General features: G+C 43.9%; 1 protein-coding gene across 3 annotated transcripts in view; it reads left to right on the top strand.

The window, feature by feature from the left end:
• The window catches only part of RFX3 (regulatory factor X3), a 283,524-nt gene that overhangs the window by 129,378 nt on the left and 130,370 nt on the right, over positions 1 to 23,776 (top strand). For all 3 annotated transcript variants that reach the window (XM_019478106.2, XM_059724759.1, XM_059724760.1), the window contains one exon: positions 17,759 to 17,856. In XM_019478106.2, the coding sequence (XP_019333651.1) occupies positions 17,759 to 17,856 (98 nt within the window). The remainder of the gene's footprint in view (positions 1 to 17,758; positions 17,857 to 23,776) is intronic.

Raw genomic sequence — 23,776 nt, forward strand, 5'->3', positions numbered from 1 at the left:
TTCAAAATGGAAAGGTGGGACACATGTCCACCTCTCTTCCCCGCCCACCCCCCCACCGCCTACCAGTCCCATGGGACGCCCCTGCCCACTATGGGTCAGGGAGGCCCGGGTGAGGGAGATTCCGTGCCCTCCATCGAAGCTGACCTCGTGAAGGAACACCTTGACAGGCTGGATACCTTCAAGTTAGCCAGCCTTGACGGGTTATACCCAAGGGTACTCAAGGAGCTGGCAAGCATTATAGCTCAGCCCCTGGTGTGGATCTTTGAGAGCTCTTGGCGCTCTGGTGAAGTGCCCAAAGATTGGAAGAAGGCCAATGTTGTGCCTATCTTCAAGAAAGGGAGGAAAGTGGATCTGGCAAACTACAGACCCATCAGCTTGACCTCTGTCCTGGGGAAGGTCTTGGAAAAGATTATCAGAGAAGCCATCCTTAACAGACTAGCTGAAGGCAATATCCTGAGGGATACCCAGCATGGGTTTGTTGTGGATAGGTCTTGCTTGATGAATCTCATTTGCTTTTATGACCAGGTGACCTATCCCCTGGATAGGGGGGAAGAGATTGACGTTGTATATCTTGACTTTAAAAAAGCCTTCAATCTGGTATCCCATGATCACCTCTTGGCTAAACTGGCTAACTGCGGCCTTGACCTCACCACAATCCTCTGGCTAGGGAATTGGCTCCACAGTAGGACCCAGAGGGTGGTGGTTGACGGAAGCCAATCATCTTGGTGCACGGTCACCAGTGGGGTCCCTCAAGGCTCTGCCGTAGGGCCTATATTTAATGTCTTCATCAGTAATGTGGACATTGGTGTCAGAAGCGGACTGGCCAAGTTTGCCGATGACACCAAACTCTGGGGTAAAGTATCCACACTTGAGGACAGGAGGGTGATCCAGGCAGATCTTGACAGGCTCATGAAATGGACGGATGAGAACCTGATAGTGTTTAACACTGAAAAATGCAAGGTTCTCCACCTTGGGAGGAAAAACCTGCAGCATGCTTATAGGCTCAGCAGTGCTATACTGGTTAGCACTACAGATGAAAAGGACTTGGGGGTCATGATTGACCACAAGATGAACATGAGCCTTCAGTGTGATGCTGCAGCTAGTAAAGCGAGCAAAACGCTGGCTTGCATCCATAGATGCTTCTCAAGCAAATACCAGGATGTCATTCTCCCATTGTACTCGGTCTTGGTGAGACCGCAGCTGGAGTACTGTGTCCAGTTTTGAACTCCACAATTCAAAAAGGATATGGAGAAGCTTGAGAGGGTGCAGAGGAGAGCCATGCACATGATCAGAGGTTAGGAAAACAGATCTTATGATGAGAGGCTGAGAGCCATGGGACTCTTCAGCCTGGAAAAGCGCAGGTTTGGGACAATCTGGTGGCCACCTATAAGTTTATCAGGGGTGCTTATCAGGATCCGAGGGAACGTCTGTTCACCAGAGCGCCCCAAGGGATAACAAGATCAAACAGTCACAAACTCCACCGCGACAGATTCAGGCTGAACATAAGCAAAAACTTCTTTACTGTCCGAGCCCCCAAGGTTTGGAATAGACTCCCGCCAGAGGCGGTTTAAGCATCCTCTTTGAATGCCTTCAAGACACATTTGGATGCTTATCTTGCTGGGATCCTATGATCCCTGCTGACTTCCTGCCCCTGGGGCAGGGGGCTGGACTTGATGATCCTCCGGGGTCCCTTCCAGCCCAAATGTCTATGAAATATATGAAATCCTCTGGTGGCCCAGCTGGAGCAGAGCCAAGCAGAACAGAGGTGGATGTGGGCTGCCTGCTGCAGGCTCAGGGCTACCTGTCCTACTGCTTTTCCCCTGGGCAGCCCACAGTGGCACATGCCCCCTGCCCACCTGGCAACAGTAGGGAACACAACTCCATGCTACCGCCACCTCCGCTGCTGCCAGGCGGGCAGGGGGCACCTTGCCATGGCAGTGTGGCTAGCGCAGAGCTCCCAAGGGAGGGCAGGAAGCCCTGAGCCCTCAGTGGGCTGCCCACATCTGCCCCAGCAAATCTGGGGGGCACATGCCCCCACATGTCCGTCCTGGTAGTTTGCACAGTAGTGGGGATCTGCTCTTCCGCTCGCTGGATGAGCTGCCTGTGGCTATATCCTACTCCCTGCCTCCAGCCCCTGCCGCACTCCCTCACTGCAGGAACCTGTTCTCCATGCTGCCTGGCTGTATTCTTGGCCACATGCATGTGGCGCCCCCTGTGTCCCACTCTTGGCAGACCCAAGCAGCCTACAAGGGGAAACCCACTGCTTCCTAAACTTGGACCCCTGCAGGATACTGCAAATCTAGGACAAACGCTGTCTCAGAGTAATGCAGCCCAGGACTGGGACTTGATGTTCCCATTCTGGAACTGTCCCACCCAGTTAGGGATAGGTGGTCACCCTAGAGAAGGGGGTTTGCAGGGGAGGTGCAAAGCATCCTGGGATGCTGGGGTAAAGTAACTTGAACCTGAAAGGCATCTGGGTACCGAAGTTCAATGAACTGACTTAACGTAAATCAGTTAAGTCTGATACTACATCTATCCAGTTTTTTCTTAAACTGGTTTTGACCATTTTGAAAGCAGTTTGTCCATTGAAATTCTGTTGTGTTACAGATTTGAACTGGTTTCTGATTACTTATACCAGTTTATGTGTAATTTCTGTCCCTAATCTAAGTCTATACTCTGTCTTAGATAGTGGTAATTGGTTTGTCTACCTGTTCCTTCCCCTAAAGCAGGGGGGGTGCCTAACAGTACAAGTGGCACCGGTATCCTTTGTGTGGCACATGGTAGACCAGGGAGGGGATGGGCAGCATAGTCTCAGGTAGGGAGGAGAAAGCAGAATAGTGTATCAGGTGGGGAGCACAGAGCAGGAAGTAGAACAAGACTTATCAGGGAAAGGGTATTGGAGGGTGTAGAGCTAATTTGTGGCAAAACACTCTCACAAAAATGTTGACCCCCACTGCCCTAAAAAATTTAGCTTTGGTTTCATGTGGTGAGCAGAATTTTGTCATTTGAAAAATCTTATTTCCTTATAGATTCATAGATTCATAGATGTTAGGGTCGGAAGGGACCTCAATAGATCATCAAGTCCGACCCCCTGCATAAGCAGGAAAGAGTGCTGGGTCTAAATGACCCCAGCTAGATACTCGTCTAACCTCCTCTTGAAGATCCCCAGGGTAGGGGAGAGCACCACCTCCCTTGGGAGCCCGTTCCAGACCTTGGCCACTCGAACTGTGAAGAAGTTCTTCCTAATGTCCAGTCTAAATCTGCTCTCTGCTAGCTTGTGGCCATTGTTTCTTGTAACCCCCGGGGGCGCCTTGGTGAATAAATACTCACCAATTCCCTTCTGTGCCCCCGTGATGAACTTAAAGGCAGCCACAAGGTCGCCTCTCAACCTTCTCTTGCGGAGGCTGAAAAGGTCCAGTTTCTCTAGTCTCTCCTCGTAGGGCTTGGTCTGCAGGCCCTTGACCATACGAGTTGCCCTTCGCTGTACCCTCTCCAGGTTATCCGCATCCTTCTTGAAGTGTGGCGCCCAGAATTGCACGCAGTACTCCAACTGCGGTCTGACCAACGCCCTATAGAGGGGAAGTATCACCTCCCTGGACCTATTTGTCATGCATCTGCTGATGCATGATAAAGTGCCATTGGCTTTTCTGATGGCTTCGTCACACTGCCGGCTCATGTTCAACTTGGAGTCCTAGTGGACTCCAAGATCCCTTTCCACCTCCGTGCCACCCAGCAGGTCATTCCCTAGGCTGTAGGTGTGCTGGACATTTTTCCTCCCTAGGTGCAGCACTTTGCATTTCTCCTTGTTGAACTGCATCCTGTTGTTTTCTGCCCACTTGTCCAGCCTATCCAGGTCTGCCTATATAATATAACTAATTTATAATACCTTAGATATTAACCAAGGCTTTAAAACTCCTTAAAATGAAGCGTTTGTCAAGACAAAATTTTCCTAAATAAAGAGCATCACAAATGCTTTTTTTGTTGTATTTTTTCTCATATTTTAAGCACCTGTGATTACAAGAACTTGTAGGTTATCTCTATATTTCAAACTGTACTAGAGATACCCCCCAGCATCCCAAGATGCTTTGCACCTCTCCCCCACAAACCTCCTCTCTAGGGTGACCACCTATCCCTAATTAGGTACTGGAAGCAGTCTAGCCAAGGAATTACACGTGGACTAATTTACTTTATTTCTGCAAATTTGATCTTTTTTATTTAAAATCATCTTGGAAACATCTTTTTTTAGTCCATTCCCTCTTCACTGAGTGTCATTGTGTTTTGTTACAACCCAAACTGATGCCACTTTGATCTAGAAAAAAGGTTAAGATATTTCAACTAGTAATAAGTAGATGCTGCCTTTAATGATTTTTAAGAATAAAATAATGGAATATATCAATTATATTATTATGAAATCAGTAGTAGTAGAACTGTATATTGTGATATAATAATGAGTAAAAAGAAAAATTGAATTTGAAATTAAATGGTGTGTGTGTGTATATTAGGGAGGCATCGATAAAGATTTTCTTGGCCGATACCAATAACTGATTATTAACCAAACATATCGGGGCCGATATGGATCTGATTGCTAATTTACAGAAAATTCTATTCATGGATTTGAATATTTGCGGTGCACTGTGCCAATGGGGTGGGTCGGGATGAGCACCACCGCAGCTCCCTCCAGTGCTGCACTGAGCTCCTGCTTCTGTATAAGCAGGCATGCAGCACTGCGTGGGGCAGGGGAGGGCAGAGCCAGGGACAGTGGAATGGAAAGCAGAGCCGGGAGGACAGATTCGAGTGGGCAGAAAGTGAGTGCTGGGGACAGGGTGAGAGGCAGAGGAGGCAGCATCTTCTCCCCCAGAGGCAGCCGTGGTCAGTCCCCAGGCGCTGTGGGGAAGCCCCGCATTTCCAGCTTCTTGCGGGGGGGGGGAAGCAGGGGGCGGCTATGGGTTCTGACGGGGATCCCCATCAGTATTCATGGATTTTGCCATTCGCAGGGATCTCCAGAATGGATCCCCTGTGAATGGCGAGGGTCTCCTGTATTTGCAAGGCATTTTTAAGTCCTGACATAAATATTTTTTTTCGGTGTGCTCCATGAACTTTAGTTCAAGCACTGCTGCCACCATTTTTAAGCATGGTGACATTTTAAAGCGGTGCAGAGTGAGTGGGATGAGCGTGGATATGGGCTGCCTGCTGTGGGCTAAGGGTCTCTGCTCTGCTACCTTTGCCCCAGGAGCCTTGCACCAGCTTCATGTCTGCTGCTTGCCTGGCACCTGGGGCCACAACTTCCACCCCTGTTGCTGCCAGGTAGGCAGGGGGTGCACAGATGGCACAGGGCTCCTTGGACAAAGGCAGCAAAGAAGAGAGCCCTGAGCCCATAGTGAGCAGCTTGCATCTGCCCCTCGCACAAATCTGTAAGGGCACGTGCCCCCCCATGCCTCCCCCGGGTGGGGATGGTGCGCACAGTGGCAGGGAGCCACCCCCCCTCCCCACAGCCCCTGGATGAGCCACCTATGGCTCTGTCCCACTCCCTGCCCCAGGTACTATGCATTGCCCTGGCTGGGCAGCACCCCCAGCCCCTGCCTACTTCCTCCCTCACTGTGGGGGCCTCAATATGCCCCCGCCATGCCCCTTCCCCTTCATAGACTTACCTGTAGGGAACTGCTCTTGACACTACTTGGCTGTACTCCTGGCCACATGCGTGTGTGTGGCCATGCACGTGGCGTCCCCCCTAAAAGGCTGCCCACCTACAAGGGGAAAACCACCATTTTCCAAGGGAACCTAGGCATCCAGGAGGATTAGCCCCATGGAGGAGAGGGAACCCAGGTGTCCAGACCCTTGGCCAGAAGGCACAATTACCGGTAATGTTATTGGCTATAATAGCCCCAAAAAGCCGATAGCTGATAATGTCATTTCCCTTTTATTGGCGCCGGTCCGATAGACAACCAATATAGCAGTGCACCTGTGATATATAAAGTATCATTTTCACACCTAAAATATTTTTGGAAATTCTGTTTTACATGAAACATACCTTTGGATCCAACTGGAACAAAAAACTAATTTCAAAATACCAAAATTTCTCATGAAATGGAAATTATGAATTTTGACCATATTTACTTTTCTCCTTTCTCCTGAGGCTTCTCAAAGCTCTGAAGAGTAGTGGAAAAAAAGAGAAGAATAAGTGACTCGCACTGTAGCAACACTCAAAGTCTCCTGAAACAGCAGTGCAGGAAAATTTAAGAGAACACATTAACTATTTTTGATAGGAGAGAGGGTTGACAATTCAACCGACTTCCACTGGAAGGGGTGTTAGTTAATTTTATGTATGCACATGGTCTGTAATGTTTCAGCACTGATAGTGGACATGAGGAAGAAATGCAAGGTGAAGTATCTTATATTACTGGCGTGTGAGCCATGGTTTTGACAGGGGTAGAGATAAGATGTATGAAATTTCTGAAAGGAGCTAATTAATTGATTTGTGAGAGAGCCCCTTGTCAAAACCAGGAAATGATTTCTACCTCAAATTACCGACAATAGAACTTGAGATGAAAAGTGAAACATATGTAATAATACACAATTTGTGACTAACTTTAACGTTTTTTATCTGTTTGAATTAAATAGACCTGTTTTGCAGTCGGTAATAAATTCCTCACACTCCACTGACTGACTGTAGAATTTACAAAGAGAAAAATTATTCCTCCACAATTCCTTCTGATATTTCTTGACTACAACATGTGCTTTTTCCTCAAAAACCAGCTGCTGGAAATGGAGTGCATATTAGATGCGAGAAATATGGTAAGAGCAGTTTGTGCCAGGTTACCAGGCAAAAGTGAAAGTAAAATGTGCACATGACTGTAAGGTGCAAAACAGTGATTGCTGCTATTCCAGGAATGGGCAAAATGCGTCCTGCGGATCAGATGCGGCCCACCAGGCCATTCTATCTGGCCCGCAGGGCCCCTACCAAATTTAGAAAATTAATATTTATCTGCCCCTGGTTGCCTGTCATGTGACCCTCGATGGCTTGCCAAAACTCAGTAAGCGGTCCTCCACCTGAAATAATTGCCCACCCCTGTGCTATTCAGTTAGTACAAGAAAAGGGTGTATTTTTTGTTCATTCTGCTTTTCAAAAACAAGGGCACACATTTTATTCTGGGGTGTGTTGCATGCAAGAAAATACAGTAAACTTTATTGTGGCTTGATATAATACACAATTCATGTTGTAAATGTGAGCTATTTGGCAGGTGTGAAGGTTGTAAAGTTGTGCATTTGAGGCCTTATGTGAAGAACAGTGGAATTACTCTCATTTACTTCAATAGGCTTTCCCACTTCTCAGTTTATATACCAGTTACCATTTGGGTCACAACCTGTTCTGAGTTTGGATTAGTGGTTTTGTAGGTTAAAGACCTAGTAGTGCCAAATGAGAGGGTATCAATTGGGCAAGATTCTAACTCTAAATCAGTAGCTACAATGATAAATTATTTGCTAACCTTCAGATGCACAAGGCGGACAATACGCATTTATTACCATGTTTACTGGCACACCACATGCACTGTTCCTCAAAAGTCAACACTCCAAAATTGAGGTTCATAAGTGGAGAAGCTGATTTTTCTTTGCTGAAATAGAAGCAGAGGGGCATAGAAGTATGCAGATGCTGTGACTCATAGCTGCCAAGATAACTGTCACTCCCTTGTGGTCCTGAGAGCAGGAGGGGTAGAATCCATTGTTAATCCCTCTCACAGCCTGAGCACTTTGGGTTGGTTCAGAGCAAGTGATGTGCTATTTACAGTCTTTGGTATCTTGATGGGGCTTGTGGTATAGAAGGAATAGTTTCTTATTCACAGGGAAGTATATTGTTGCTACACCAGGTGACTTGGCTCTTGGAACTCTGGGGAGTGAGGGGTTCCCCACCTTGACAAGCCCCGAACAGAGGGGGATCTCAGCCCAGCCTGGGCTGAGAAAGCACTTGCCTCCCTTCCAGTGGCCCGGAGCAGGAATGCCAAGATGCACATGGCATCTCCTGCCCATTTTAAAGCACACTTTCTCTGCATGTGGGAGGGCATGCTTATGCTGACGTCATAAAAAGGCGTCTGGGGCACCGGCAAGTCCCGGATGCTGGCTCAGCTGGAGGAGCAACCCCCGCTGTGGGGAGCATCCTTGCCATGCCAGAGGCACAGGCAGGCATGCAGGGAAAGAACCTTGCACTGACAGGCACAGGATCCAGGCAGCCTGCATGAGCCGGCACAACACCGGAGAGGCTGGCACAGCCGGCAACAGGGGAGAGCAAGAAACATCTCCCCATCGGAGGACTGACAACCCAGCCCCTGGAAGTGATTGGTGGGATCCGCTGCTTGAGAGGACCCACCGCTGGATGTTGGATGTGTGAGTCCTCAACCCTGGGCATCGCTGTGTGGGACACTGGGGAGTTTTAAGTGTTTCAGTTTCTTTTATGTTCAGGAGTTGTTATGAGCAAAGCCAGGGTCATTATGAGGGAGTTCGACCTGACACGACCCGAGGAAAATGCGGCGAGGAAGGCCAGAAGCCCTGATTTATTTTTCTGTTGAACAGATCACCAGTGGACCAGCGCTTGTTGGTCACTCCCAATCCTTTCTTAAAATCACCAAGTCATGGCAGGCGAGGGGGGGGGGGGTTCACCTCGGTCATTGAATCCTTGAGTGTCCACGTGACCCCCCATGGGCACATATATAAAGAATTTTTTACAGTACAAACTGCCCTTGCAAGGGTCTGGGACCTAGCCTTGTTGCTGTCCTGCCACCCCAAGTTCTTTGCCTCCTCACCAAGACTGTTTCCTGGGATGCCATATTTCCTGGGTACTTTGGTTCCAGGAGGATTTACTGTATTTCACTCAGTCAACCATGACTCTGGAAAAATCTTTTTTTTTTTTTCTAAATTATGCCTTCCAAAATGAAGATGCACACTTTAAATGGGGGTGTGCGGTATGCAAGAAAATATGGTATGTACCCCAGGAAGACAACAAAATGATTAAACACAGGGCTGAGAAGCAAAGCATGTCAACTGAATGCAAACAGTCAAAACTACTATATTTACACAACTCCAAGATGGCCCTGAATTTAAGGTGACCCCCCCCCCCCACCAATAACTAGATTCTGTACATGGAAAACTTATACATTTGTTATCATTTTCCATGTAGAAAATCTGATTATTGGAGGGTGGTCTTAAATTCATCCCCCACCATTGCTGTGGTGGGGAAAGCTGGAGAGGGGGACAGTACACGGGCAGGTGGGCAGTACACGGGCTAGTGATGTGGGGGGTTTGGAGGGAGCAATTTGATAAAGCATTATTGTAGCTAGCTCCAATTATAATTAGATACTTACTTCCCTAAAATATCCTAAAAGATGCATACTTTTCCTTGGGTGTTTCTTGCTTTTCTTTAATTAGCAAAAATCACTACTTTGTTTATCCGTTACTCATTAACATTGCAACCTACGATTACTTGCCTTTTGTTATTCATATCAAGATATGTTCCCATATTATACTAAAACTCTTCTGTTGTAGGCCTTGAGTCTACTGTTCCACCATTTCTGTTAAAAACAATACTATATTTCTAAATACTACCCAGCTTACTTGAAAGGTAATAGGTGATAGGTTAATGTTTTATGATAAGATATTCAAAAAGTATGAAAGTAGTTTGATTTTTCTTGAAAGAAGTATTTTGTGTGATACAGCCATTTCTGTTAGCTATTTCAGTAACAAGACTTCCTTTAAGCTAGTAATGAAATATGTTGTTTAGATTAAATGATGACTTTTATGATTTCACTCCAGATTTCTCTTACTTAAAAAGCCAAAGTTGATTTGAAGGGAATATATACAATTTTATCTCTTGCCTTTTGAGGAACCATCTTTGTATATTGATTTTTTTTTTTAATGGAAAAACTCTAGCTTGAATATAATTTCCAAATGTATAGGATGTGCCAAGACAGTATTATATTTGTACAAATTGTTCATGATGGAAATCTTTCAAAAAACTGTTGATGATAAGTACTAATTAACCTAAACGTCTAAAAAGGGCATACCTTTGGTGACTGGCTTGACAAAGCGTCCTTTTTCTTGACAAAGCATCCTTTTTCAAATTTTTTTCTCAAATTGATACTTAAAGTTTTGCATTATTTTCAGAATCTTGGCTTTTTAATCAACCTAAGGAAGGGTTTTGTTAAATGTGTTACAAATTGTTCTAACACGATTCGATGCCAGAAAAGAAAGAGTAGAAAAATGTACTATAGACTGTTTTACAGAATGTAGTCAAAATGACAGAAATGTTTTAATTGGAAAGTTTTTAAAGAGGATTTTTTTTTTTTTTTTGTGATACCCCAAGAGAATGGCAACCAACCTGCTGGCAGATTGGAGCACTAGGCAATACTATGGCAGTGGTTGGTAAAGAAAATATGGACAATAACAGGTATCTGGTGAACTGACTTTATCCAGTGTGGAGCATGTCTACTGTGTTCAAGTCTGAGCACAGATTTGGGATTCTGTTAATGCAGTGACTATTCTGTTGAACGACAATTGCACCATGATTTCCTGAGTGAGCTAGCTGATCTTGTTTCGGAAGTAACGTTGAGGACACCCAGACTTATTGCTTCGAGTAACTTCAGCATTCACCCCAATACTAGCTCTTTATGGCTTGAGTGGAACTTCATGGCCTCCATGACAACAATGGAGTTATCCCAGATAATAACTGGGCCAATACATGAGGTGTGACCTGCCTGGGAACGGGGGATTCCAGTCATTGGGGATATTGTTAAGGAGCCTGTATCATATTTATACTGTTAGCTTTTAGAGTGGCAGATCCTTGTCCCTTAGTGTCTACATTGTGTTGGTGGACCAGATAGATTGGTCTGCCCTTGGAGACTCATTGAACTGGTGGGATTCTGGAACTCTCTGGGAGATATTCGCACTCTCAATGGCTACTCTGCTGAGGGCCTGATCAAGTTGTGGAATAGCCCATTGGCTGTCAGCATAGGCACAGTAGCCGAGGTGTCTTCTTATCCTGCTGTGGTGGCAGAAATCTTCCTTGGAGTGCAGGGGAATCTGAGGCATCTGAAATAGGCAGGTAGACAGTCCGAGTGAAAGTAGCTCTTGACCTGTGCTGAAGATGGCTGAATGAAGCATTAATCCTTTATACATGACTATGCTATTGCAGTGGCCACCTAAACAACAATGAAGTTTTTCTTCTCTCCTGCCCTTGCAATTTGCTAATTGTTGTCTGGCAGAACTATTTAGGTGGGTGAATAGATTGGTAAATCCAGGTCGTCTCTGCCTGGAAATTGAGTTAGCTACAGTCTCCTGTGAGAAAGTTACTTTGCGCTGCATCTGGCACAGCTTAGGGCTAACCAGTGTAGCTGCAGAGTCTGAGTTTGTGGTTGGGAAAGCATTGTTTTGTCTGGCCTGTATGCATCAGTTGTTTCCCACACATATAGAAAATGTGTTTGGCGGCATGCAGGTGACTGTGAACTGGATGTAACCTTCTGGCTACTTGTGTCAAAGGGAGCAGTTAATTTTAATTATAACATTGAAAATAATATTACTGCAGACAGTTGGGTAGAATATTTTTCCAATCAGTTTACTACTTCTATGGAACAAATGAATAGTAGTCTAGGAGGTAATAAACCCCCTACTGATACAATTAAGTACTCAGGTAACAAAGGATCAAATAGCAAATCTCTTTAAAGCACAATAAAGTCACCAGGCCCAGAGGAATACCAGTGGAAGTTTACATTGGTAACATCAAATGGTGGACTCCAGTCTTGGAAAAATGGTATAACTCTATAATTGAGATGGGCCAAATCCCTTTCCAGGAATCTGGGAGTATTATTGTACTGATCTCCAAGAAAGGTTTAAAAGATAAGCCAGAATCTTATCGCTGTATAAATTTGATAAACATTTTAGCTAAAATTTTTGGGCACCACTTGTTATATCATCTCATAGCATGGGTAAGAGGGGAAAACATATTACATGAACATCAGACCAGATTTAGGGATGGATATTCCACTATTAATAATATATTTATTCTTCAATTTTTGAAATATATACGCAAATGCGCAGATCAGCACTGTATATTGCATTTGTAGACTTGTCAAGAGGTTTTGACAGTATAGACAGAAGTAAACTTTGGGAGAAACTGTTAAATTATGGGATTGACCCTTCTCTTTTGCATTTGTTGATAAAATATTATAAAAATACATGGACCCAAGTTAGGTGGGGTTTGAAGGGTGAACTTGCACAAAAAATTCACATACAAAAAGGGGTTAGACAAGGATGTATTTTGGCCCCTTTATTATTTAATCGTTACATAAATAACATTATTGGAAATATGCAGGATGTGCATTTTCATCCCCCAAAATTATTAGCAACCCCAATTCCTATTTTAATGTAAGTAGATGACACCATTATACTGTCAAGAACTCCTATTGGATTACAGAGAGCAATTACAACTTTTGAGCATGTTTATGGACAAAATAACTTAAAGCTAAATTACGATAAATCCAAAATAATGCATTGGGGAAGTCATTTGATGAAATATCCGTGGAATACGGGGGGAACCTTCAGGTTGTCAAACCTATAGATATTTGGGTGTCTTACTCACAGCTTCTGCATCACGGAAACATCATATTCAGTCTGTTAAAACTAAGGCAGCCCATTTGGCTGTGGCTATAAAGAAATTTTATGAAAACACAGCAGGATGATCAGTCCAAGATCCTGTATATCAGCATACAAAGCCAAAGTTACCTTTTAGATCTTATATGGAGCTGAAGTATGGGGCTATGCTGCTAGTAATTATGTAGACATACTTCAGAACAAGTTTCTTAGGGCTCTTCTCACCTTAATTCCTGCATCTTTTCTAAGATTAGAGATGGAAATGGATTCTATTTTAACTAATATTATTATTAGAATGGCAGGATTTTGGTTTAAAATCCTGCCCCTTTTACCATCTCGTCTGCTTAAGTTATGCTACATAGAAGATATTAATTATCCTCCTCTTCTCCAATCACCCTGGTTAGCTTTTCTTTCCTGCACTTCTGCACTTTCTGGGATGGGATACTGTCTCAAAGATAATGAAAGATCTTTCTCCCCCGTAGAAAAGGTTTGGATTTTCCAGAGGATACAAGATATTGCCAAGCAGAGTGATTTTGCAGTGGCTGGGGCTGCTCGCATTGCCTCTTTATATACTCTTTGGAAATTAGATTGGGCGGGGGGGGGGGAGGGAGAGAGAAAGTGTGGGTGACTCATGCTGCTTTAGTCAGAGGAAGGCACATGCCATCCCTGCAACCAGTCCTACCGACTGGGGGGGGGGGGGTCCCCCCGCAGCCAGTCTCGCTGCCCTGACCCCCACAGCCGAACCCACGACAGCTGATAACTGCAGCTGCTTCCAGGAGCGGCTGTGGCCACCTCTGGGACCGGCTGCAGCAATCAGCTGGTGCTTGCAGGGGGAGCACCGGCGCTCCCCCCTGCTGATTGTCTAAGTGGCAAACGCAGCCAGTCAGGGGGTGCACCAGCACTCTCAGGGGGTGAACGTGTACCCCCTATGCATCACCAGTGGGAGAAGGGTATTTGCAGTTGGATCTCAATAATAAATGGTGATCCTCTTTTGACTAGACTCAGGACTGAACAGATGCCCACAGCTGTCTGGGTGGATGTAGATTTTCCATTCCAAGGGCTAAAAGATGTTGCCCAGTCTGTCTAGGAGTTTTGGAAGATACTATCCACTATGTATTAGAATGTTCTTTATATAATGACATAAGGAGAACCTATTTATTACCGTACTTGCAGAAATTGATACATTTCTCAAACAGAGAGAAATTAATTTGGGTTCTACAGCAAACGTATCCAAATGTAGTAAACAGTGTCGCAATTTTTGCTTGCAAGGTTGAGGCGATTAAAGTGCTTTATTACCTATATAAGCTATGTATTTTTAACATTAGATTTGATTTTATTGTTTCAATTGTGGATCTATGTATAACAGTATTATAGATTTATGTCTTGATTTAATACTATATTTATATTAATAATGTTTTTATGTTGGTGGGCTCAATTTTTAGTATAATATTTGTAGTTCGGTTACTTTTTAAACTTATTTATATTATGGTTGTATGTGTATTATGTCGTCTTTGGGATCATGGCACTTAGCCAGAATCCTTAATAATAAATACATTGCAATTGAAATTGAATTGAACTGGATGTATAAGTGTCCTGGCTTTTAACCATATGAACTTACTCTGTGGGCACACTGGAGCTCAAGCATGCACTGAAAACCATTAGCAGGTGCTCAGCACCCACAAGCCATGGCCATTCTAGTTTTACATGTTAGAGTTCTGTGGCTGCTTGCAGATGTTAAAAACAAACAAAACAAAAAAACCCCCAATGATATGCTTTACTGGAAGAAACAGCATGTTATTTCAACCCAGTTCTGCAGTGTCTGTAAAGATCAGGCACTTCGGTGGGGCTTTTTGGCACTTTTAGCCATGAGTGACTGGTGCCTCCTGAATTGGGGTGGGGGGAAAAGGGGGGGAGAGTATCTGCAGAAGCCACTGACAGCAGCGGCCCTGTCAGGGGGGGCACCAGCTCTACCAACAGCATTGTCGCCCATCGGGGGGGTGGGGCATGTGCACCCCTGTGCATTTCCTACCAGTCGCCTATGCTTTTAACTAAAGTTAATTCAATCACTTATTAGATAAAAACACCAAAAAAGTCCCACTAAAGCACCTAATCTTTACAGATACTGCAGATCCAAGTTAAAGTAACTCACTGACTTTTCTGGGCATGCATGGGAATGCATCAAGTTTAAAGTGCCACATTTTTTTGGTTTCTGTTTACATCTGCAAGCACCCACCAGCAAAACCCAAAGTCAGTTCCTATGCTTGTAACAGCCAGCAAGGGGAGATTATGGGACCACTGCTGGTGAGAGTTGTCAATGCCTCCCTTCACAAATGTAGGATGCTGAACATTCTTAAGTCTTACTCTGGATGCTGACTTGTCCTCCAGCTATCAATCTGTTTCCAACCTTCTCTTTTTTGGGAAACTTCATTGATGAACGTTTTGAATACAATTAATTCTTCTTCAGAATGAAGAATGACTTGCATTCAAAAACTTACCTAAATCTATCCCAGCCGTGCAGTTGGTTAAATAAAATATATCACCCACAAAAATCCTTGCCTTTTGAACAAGTGATTGCCTTACAACTCTAAGCTCATCTGGATGCTTTTGGATTCCTTGGCCCCTGTCAGCCTGGTATTTGTCCTGGGTACAGCACAGAAATTGTGTTTGTGGCTTTGGTCTACGCTCTCCACCTGGAGATTGACAGGGGAAAATGTACCCTGTTGATCCTATTTGATCTTTCAGTGGCCTTTGGTACAGTTAACCATGAGGTGTTGATACATGACCTGGTGGGCCACATGTATATGACCTAGTGGTTATTCATGGGACCACTCTTAATTGGTTGTTTTTTCCTAGCAGAAGGAGATTCCAAACTTGGTAATAGATTACTTACCGCACCTTATCGTCCCCTTATTCCATCTTGTTGCATCTTCTGTTCTGTGTACCTGAGGTTACTGAATGTTATCATGTAGAGTTTTTCTATCAATATGCTGATGACATCCAGCTCTGTCTCTCTTTCATCTAAATCAGTGGTGCTCAAGGTTTTGGCCCGATGAACCAAATGACTGGTGCAGGACCTGTGCGTGGGCCAAATAGAACCCCATACCACCCCTGCCCGGCCCTGGTCCCTGTGGCAGCCTCACATGCTGGGATCAGGCTTTGGGGCCCCACAGTCCCCTCTCCTGGCCCCATGACATGGGATCAGGCACCCTGTCACCCCGTGTGCCCAGTCTACCATGCAGGGCCACAGTGTGGGGCAGGCCAGATGACAGCGTACCAAGGACTGGAGCTGGCCCATGGGCCAGGGGTTGACCACCCCAATCTAAACCAAACCTGCGGTCTTGATCCCTACCCAGGCCTTGCTACAGTTGGGGATTGGACACAGGTGAACCAACTGAAACTGTATCCTGATGAGACAGAGAGGATGTTAGTTAGCAGACCTTATGAACTGGAAGAGTGGGTTGGTCTTCTTAATGTGGGTGGTTCACTAGGAGCACATTAATTAGAGTCTGCATTGACTTCCTATAGCTTTCCAGGCACAAGTTAGGGTTCTGGTTTTGAGTTATAAAGTCCTAAGTGGCTTGGGCTCTACATACCTGAGGAACCCACCTTCTCCTTTATATTTCACAGTCCCTAAAGTCAGCTGAAAGCAGCCTTCTGTGCATTCCATCTTTGCGCACGTTTGTTTGGCAGAAATACATGGGAGGTTGTCCTCGGTTGTCACTCCTCAGCTTTGGAATTTCTCTCTCATGAGGCTCATCAGAGGCTGAACCTGGACATATTCCAGAACTGTTGTTAGATCTTTTTATTTGGGCAGGCTTTTAGCAGTCAGGATTAAGTTCTGGGGCATTGTTTGAGGAGTTTTTCTGTTTCTTGCTATTTTATTTTAATATTTTCTCTGTCTTTATAATTTATCCTGAATTTATTGTAAGTTGTCCTGAGCCTTTTTGGAGAGGGCAGCATATAAATCAAATAATAATAATATTCTCCCAGCTCCAAGTCTGAGTGACAACAGCATATCTAAGAAAAATATCTCTCACTGAGATATGTAAGGCTGTTTCCTAAAAATCAGTTCCCAAATGTATGTAACATTACTTTTCTCATTTGATTCCCAGACTAAAATTGTGTTCTAAGCCTCTGTGTGATCTTGGGGTTCTGAACTGGTCAAGAGCCAAAACAAAATTGCTTTAAGTTATGGCAAGTCTGATGTGTGGAGTTGATCAGATTTCCTCAGCATATTGTGTTATAGAGCTTTCCTTTCCTGGCTTGACACTCCCTACCTCGGTGTGGAGGCTTACAAGGGAATCTGCGGAGAGCAGCCTTGCAGCTATCCTATGCAGTGCCTGGGTCAAAGCAGTTCTCTCTAGGCTGACTAATGAGATCTGTATACCATCACAAGAGAACTGGTTATAGTTAAGGTACAGCATCCTTCCCTTAATGCTGCCTTTGAGAAAACATTTTTCTAATTATTATTTAACCTGTATTTGTGAGAACCACTTCATTTGGGATTGTTACTACTGGTTAACCTTCCCGAAGTGGGGACTCTACTCTCTTTGCTTACATTGAGGTTTTACACTGATGTGTCTGGCATGAGTGATTTCTATAAATATAGCCTGCTCTAGGTTGGAACCAGATGTAAACCATACTAATGCAGCAACATAACAATGTATTTACACTAGAAGTTTGTCCCAGTCCAGCTATGCCAATTGAACTAGAATGTAGAGAAGGCCAAAGGAAGCTTGATTACTTAGTAAATGTAATTCTTAGAATAGATGTACAACCCATCTATCTGTCCTTATATAAAACCTTATGATTATGTAGGAAGTAACCGAAGTCAACTGTCACTGCAGAGTACATATGGATGGCTTTAGTAGTTACTGCTTTCCAGATGGTCTGACTTTTGACACTGAGAGTACATGCTCTCCCAAGAGTATTGATCTCTCATATCAGTACTTCCATAACCATATTATTAACCATACTACAGATCTGTACCTCAACTACTGAATTTTTTATTTAGTTATTGTGAGAATAGACATACGCTACAATTATTCATATAGCTTAGTAAGCCTTAGAATCACTGGACATTCTTTTAATATATAATATCCCATATCCCTGGTGTTTTTATTTACAGGTACAACAGGTGCAGACTGTGCAGCAGGTACAGCATGTCTACCCAGCACAGGTGCAGTATGTGGAGGGAAGTGACACAGTCTACACAAATGGAGCTATGTAAGTTGGTATTAATCAGAATTTCCATATCTGACAGGATGTGTGGTTAAGTACACGTCCTCAAATCACATCTATGCATCATGAGGCTTCACTTTTTTAAGTGGATAAGGGAAAGTGTTTAAAACTTAGTTTCTAGTATCATTTGAAATAATTATTGGGGGGAAAAAACAGGAGCTGAATTTAGATCATTTAAGTGCATGTGGAGAAAGAACATTTTCCTTAAAATTAATGCAGGTACATTTGAGTAATTGTTATTATAGAGGATGTTTAACAATGACATCTACAGTATTCTATAACTTTTAAAAATAGTCCTGTGGTTATATATAAAGATTAAGTTATATAGAAATGTTATCTAGTTTTGACATAATGCTACTGTGGTTAATAGAGGATTTTGCGCATGCCTTCTTTTCTGATTATAACCTTACTTGCATTTGCACAATACAATACAACTACTGCCACAATTACTTATGGAAAGATAGTGTGATGTCATGAAACACAATTAAAAATACAAGTGTTTTCTCTCAAGGGGAGGAGTTAAGAGTAATGCTGTCTTTTGTTGCTGTTCATTTAAATCACTTTCCATTTGTTGTGTTATTTTTTGCTCCCCTAAAGTTGCTTCACTGCTGCCAAGTTCCTTTCTGTCGAGCACAAACTTCTCTGCCAGCTGATACCCTACTCTAATACCCTGCTTCTACTTTCATCTGTAGAGACACTTCCAGTGTTTCCTCTTTCAGTGTCTACCTGTGCTACACAGTCTTCTTTTCTTCCTATGCAATCTTGTGGCTTTCTTTTCTCTCTACCCCCTAACATTTAATCCCTTGCTGCTTGGTTTCCTTTTCTCTTATCCATCCTGCTCCCTCATCTGTTCTCTCTATTATAGACAGTGCCTGGGGCAGATCCAGGGATTATGGCAGTGTGGTTGTATCTTCCTTTGGCTGTGCAGTGCATGAGCTGAGCTCAGCAGCTGATTAGCATAAGGGCTGGCTGAATCCCTGGCTTTCATACAGCTGAGTCCAGGGGTGAGTGCCACTGCTGTTCACACTCAGCTCTCTGAGCTCACTGGCATCCAGGATCAAGGAGAAGGGGATGTGCCCAAACCCCTTTTGGCTGTGTACAGCATGTGTAATTAACTTCCTTCAGTGTGCATGTGCCATGCAGCCAAAGGGATGTAGCTGTACCCTCTTCTTGTGATCCTGGATCCGTTCATGGATAGCACTGCCTATTAAGGTTGCTCAATGCTTCTTATATTTTTCAGTGTCTTATAATTTTGAAAAACTTTTGTCATTTGGGCTGTAATTTTCCATGTGGTATACCTGCCAGAGGCTGAATTGTTTTAAACATTTTTACCAAACATTAACAATTGTGGCTAGGAAAAAACATGTTCTTTTGCGCACATTAAACAAGGGGCACAGCCATTTTCAATACAAAAGTTTGCCATTCACACTTTCCATAGCACTGCATGTCTTTTGAAAAGACTAACTAGACCAGGGGTGTCCAACCTTTTTGAATGTGGGGCCGGATCATGAACTTTTTATCACCCAGTGGGCCAGTGAGCCATATTCAAAGAACTCATAGGAAGCGGTGAAATTCAGCAGCTGAAATTCTATGGCCTGTGTTACACTGGACTTCAGACTGGATGAGACAGAATCTTACAAGGGTGCCACAGAACTTCCCATCACTTCCACCTTTAATGGAGTCCTTTTGAGTTATAAGAATAAATCTTCTTATGGATGCACAGGATGGATGTACAAAGCTTCTAATGGATGCACAGGAGGAGCTGGGCAAGGGTCGTGGTACTGCAGCCTGCACATGCTGGGCTCTACAGGTACAGCAGCTGCTTGCCTGGGACCAGGCTGCCCAAGCCCCCTGCCCCGGCCTCGCCGCACCTTGCAAACCTGCCTGGCAGCTCCCAGCCCAGAGCCAACAAAACAAAAAAGGGGGGCTTCCTCTGCCAGGGAGGGAGGAGGAGCAGGTGGAGGTGGAGGTGGCACAGTGAACCCAGGCCAGTGCCGTGTGCTCACACGGGGACTTGCGAGCCGGGCACGGGGCAGCGCCCAGGCAGCCCCCGGCTGCAACTTCTCTACCTGCCACCAGGAAGATGAACCATGCAGGTGAGCGCAGAGCGGGGTAGGCGCAGGGGCCCTGGGATGATGCCTCTTTCTCCCCCGCCACAGCCCCAAGGGGCAGAGCCAGGTGCAGGGGAAGTTGACCAGGGAAGGTCTGGGGGGGTTTTGTCCCTGCTTCCCTCGACCCACGTGTGCCTGGCTGGGCTCCTCTCGCCACCTGCAGTGCTGGCCAGTGCAGGTTCTGCCTGGGACCGCCCTGCGCCGCACTGATGACCCACGCTTTCGCTGCCGGCTACTCCTCTTCCCACACTCACCACGTCAGCAACGTTAAGCTGACGTGGTGCATGTGGGAACCTTGTCCCTTCCCTAGCCCTTCAGACATTAGGAAGCTGCTGAGGGGCTGGGGGAGGCACAAGGGGTGGGAATGAAAGTAAACGGCTTGGTGGGCCGCATGTTGGACAAGCCAGAACTAGACTAACTAGAGTCAATACCAGCATAAAGAAAGAGCATCTATACCAACTTTTAACTAGATGATTAACTGATTGGGACAGATCCCAGCAGGAGACGATAGTAAGCTTATAATAGTTTTCTCCTTGTTCTTCCAGCTAGGCCTCCTGGTGATGTATGAAAATCACCTCTATCTACAGGAGCAGATAGGAGTCATGGTTGACTCCAGGTCAGTTCTTGTTACAGATGATATTCCACAGACACTCCATTCTTCATTAGGAGAGAAGGTTTACACTGGATGTTTGTACAAGTTCCCTTTATCACTTTGATAGAACCAAACCATCCAGATTATCCCTCATAGCATTTGCAAAGAACTAAGGAGGCAGACATCCTCTGTCTTTTTCAAGAGAGTGCCAGCATCCAAAATCTGGAAGTAACTTACTGAAATTCATCAAATTATTTGTAAAAATATGTCTTGGACTTAGCTGCTAGGTCAGATGCCAAATTTGAGAGAACACTACTAAAATTTGGGAGAACACTACTAAAATTCAAGTAATATAGCTGAAATTTCTCATTCTGCCATCTGGAATAGATACTGTTTGCTGGTGGGTAGTCACAAAGACGACATTCTTTCTTCTTTGACTGTGACTTAATCTTCGGTAATTTTGGTTCGTAGAGCTGTCAGGATGGTTAAAAGAGCATGTCATGTATCTTACTTTTGGAGTCTTCAACAAACATAAACTTCGAGTTGCAAGGGAATTGAGAGTGCCATTTGCTTTTCTCTTTATACTCTGACACAAGAATATAAGCTCATCCCTGATAAACACTATTGTTCAGAAGACTCCCATCTTAAAAGTTAGGATTATGGTTACTTGTTAATCCCCTTGTGCACATGCATTAAAATACAGTTGTTAATTATACAATTGAGTACTATTTTTTCAGGACTGCCTTGAACAGGATGGATTTTCTCTGAATGTAAATCAGGGTTACAAGCAACTTGTCCATTGTAACTCTCCTTCATTGTGCAAAAAGTTGGAAGAGGTGTAGTGAATGTGATAAGTGATTGTGGGAAGAGAAAAGAAGATATTGTGATTAATACAATATAGAATATTGTCTTGAGCATTAGAGAGTTTTTGGTTGCCTGACTTGAGCCCCTGAGGTCTGATTTTTTTTTCAAGTGTTAAGTACTTAGACCCACAACTAGAGTCAATGGAGCTGTGCTTTGAACATATACAATGCTGTGTAACAATTACTATTCTAAAAATTCTGGTCCTGGATGGCTTGAATGGAGCACCCAAAATTACTTTTGATCCTAATCTCTTTTTGCCTCAGTTCCCTAACAGTAAAATGTGAATGGTAATAGTCTCTTTATCACCTAGCAGTTTTGTGAAAGTAGATTAATTAATGTATGTGAAATACTCAAATATTTAAATGAAGTCTATTGAAATGTCCATGAGAATTAATAATTCTCTGTTCATAATAGGGTTTGAATATTATGTACTAGTAGATGGGTTGATGGCCATTGAGGTATTATTGTGGCGGGGGGGGGAGCTCCTCTTTGAGGGCAATATGATGTCACCAAAATGCTTGAGTGGTCTGTCTGGTCCTGAAGGTGCTTTGAATAGTCATAGGAAGTGTGCTGTTTCACTGTGCTTACATGATGATGGGATGTGAGGGAGTGATGGCAGTGCGGTGACAGCCATAGCAGGAGGGTAAAGTGACAGAGTAATACTGTGGAAATTGTAGTCATAAACTTGCAGGCAGGCTGGCCAGAGTAGAGCTGTTGCATGAGTATGCTTTGGTAAACATTTGGATGATTGAGTAGCTTTAAGAAAACTATACTTTTATTACTGTATTTACTTGAATACAAGATGAGGGTTTTTTTCCCCTCAGTCAGCATGGGGGGAAAAACCCTTGTCTTACATTTGCGTTCAAAGAAACATTATTAAATATGTTGTTTATCATTAAACTGCTGCCAAAAGCAGTATATGCTCAGTAATAAAACAGCAACTATGAAGTTGATTAAATGCAGTCAAAACCGAGCACAACCAAAATATATGGCCTATATTGGGCAAACATACTGATGGGAAACTACCACAAGGATAGGTTAGTGCAGCCCATCTTAAGATACATGATAGTGCCCACTGCATGCAGTCCTCCTCAGCACCAACTCTTTTTAAAGTCATAGTAAGCCACTACATTCAATACATTTAGATTTCCTTTTTATTCCCACAACTGAGCCTCATCTTCATATACATTTTTGGAGGATCCCAGGACTCACAACAAGAACACCTGGTTCCAGTCATGAGTTAGAGGGCTAATTAGCACATGGATTCTTTGTTGTGTGGAGCCCACAAATTTAGCCCAAATGTTGCAATATAGCAGCTAATTTTCTATGAAGGCTGGCTATGGATTGGTTAAAACATGAATGGATTTTTGCAGTTACACAAAAAGTGTAACTGTCCTTTTTCTGACTGTGGCAGCATCCTTATAGAAGTACCTGTTGGTATGATGTGGAGTAAAGCCAGGACACTGTGCATTATGTAATTGAGTAAAAAGTTGCATTTGTGACTCTGCGCCACCAGGATTGATTTGTTGCCAGTTATGTCATCCAAAATCACTCCTACACAGCAAGGGGATGGTCCATTGAAAATTTCTAGGTAAACCTGATTCTGTCTATCAGCGAAAGATTAGAGAGAGATTTGTTGTGAAATTTGTATCCAGCTCTGTCAAACACAGGACATCTGACAAGTAGAATGTCAAAACAGATAAACTGTAACAGTTGATATGCATGCCATCCAGCAGTTCTTTGTGGAGCGTAAGGCTTATGTGTAAGGCCTTGCTTGTGATGTATGGATGCAAGCAAGGGACAGTAGTGATAAGTGCTGGTTATTGATCCTGTCAGCACACAATTGCAACGGCAGTGAAATTTTCAGGTTCTCTTGAATACTCGGGCTAATGTTATGGATGCTGTGTTGTTAAATGCATCTCAGACAAGATGTCTAGCAAAAGTCTGTAAATTAAGGTATGTACTCCTGACTGAAAAGCTACATAAGCTTTTCTACCAAATCTGGAATGAAATGTGAAGATGTGACTGTAGTTAAAATCTGTAAGGGAAAAATAAATCAGATCTTGTTAGGAATTATTGGTAAATATTGACTCATGTATTCCTCACCAATGCTTTTGCATAAACTAGATGGCAAGTTCCCAGTTTCATTGCAGTTTTATAGTGAGATGGGGGTGGACATTTTTGTTGAATAAAAAATCCAGGAGAATTATCACAAGGAAACCTTTAATCATGTCTAAGTGGCTTTCATTGCATTCAGAACACTTTTGATATGATCAGTTAATCTGGCCTCTGGAGCCTTTTGGGCAAGTTGGGGTGTCCTGAGAAGTTTCTCAGGGCC

The sequence above is a fragment of the Alligator mississippiensis genome, chromosome 3 (assembly GCF_030867095.1).
Source record: "Alligator mississippiensis isolate rAllMis1 chromosome 3, rAllMis1, whole genome shotgun sequence".
Taxonomy (NCBI): domain Eukaryota; kingdom Metazoa; phylum Chordata; order Crocodylia; family Alligatoridae; genus Alligator; species Alligator mississippiensis.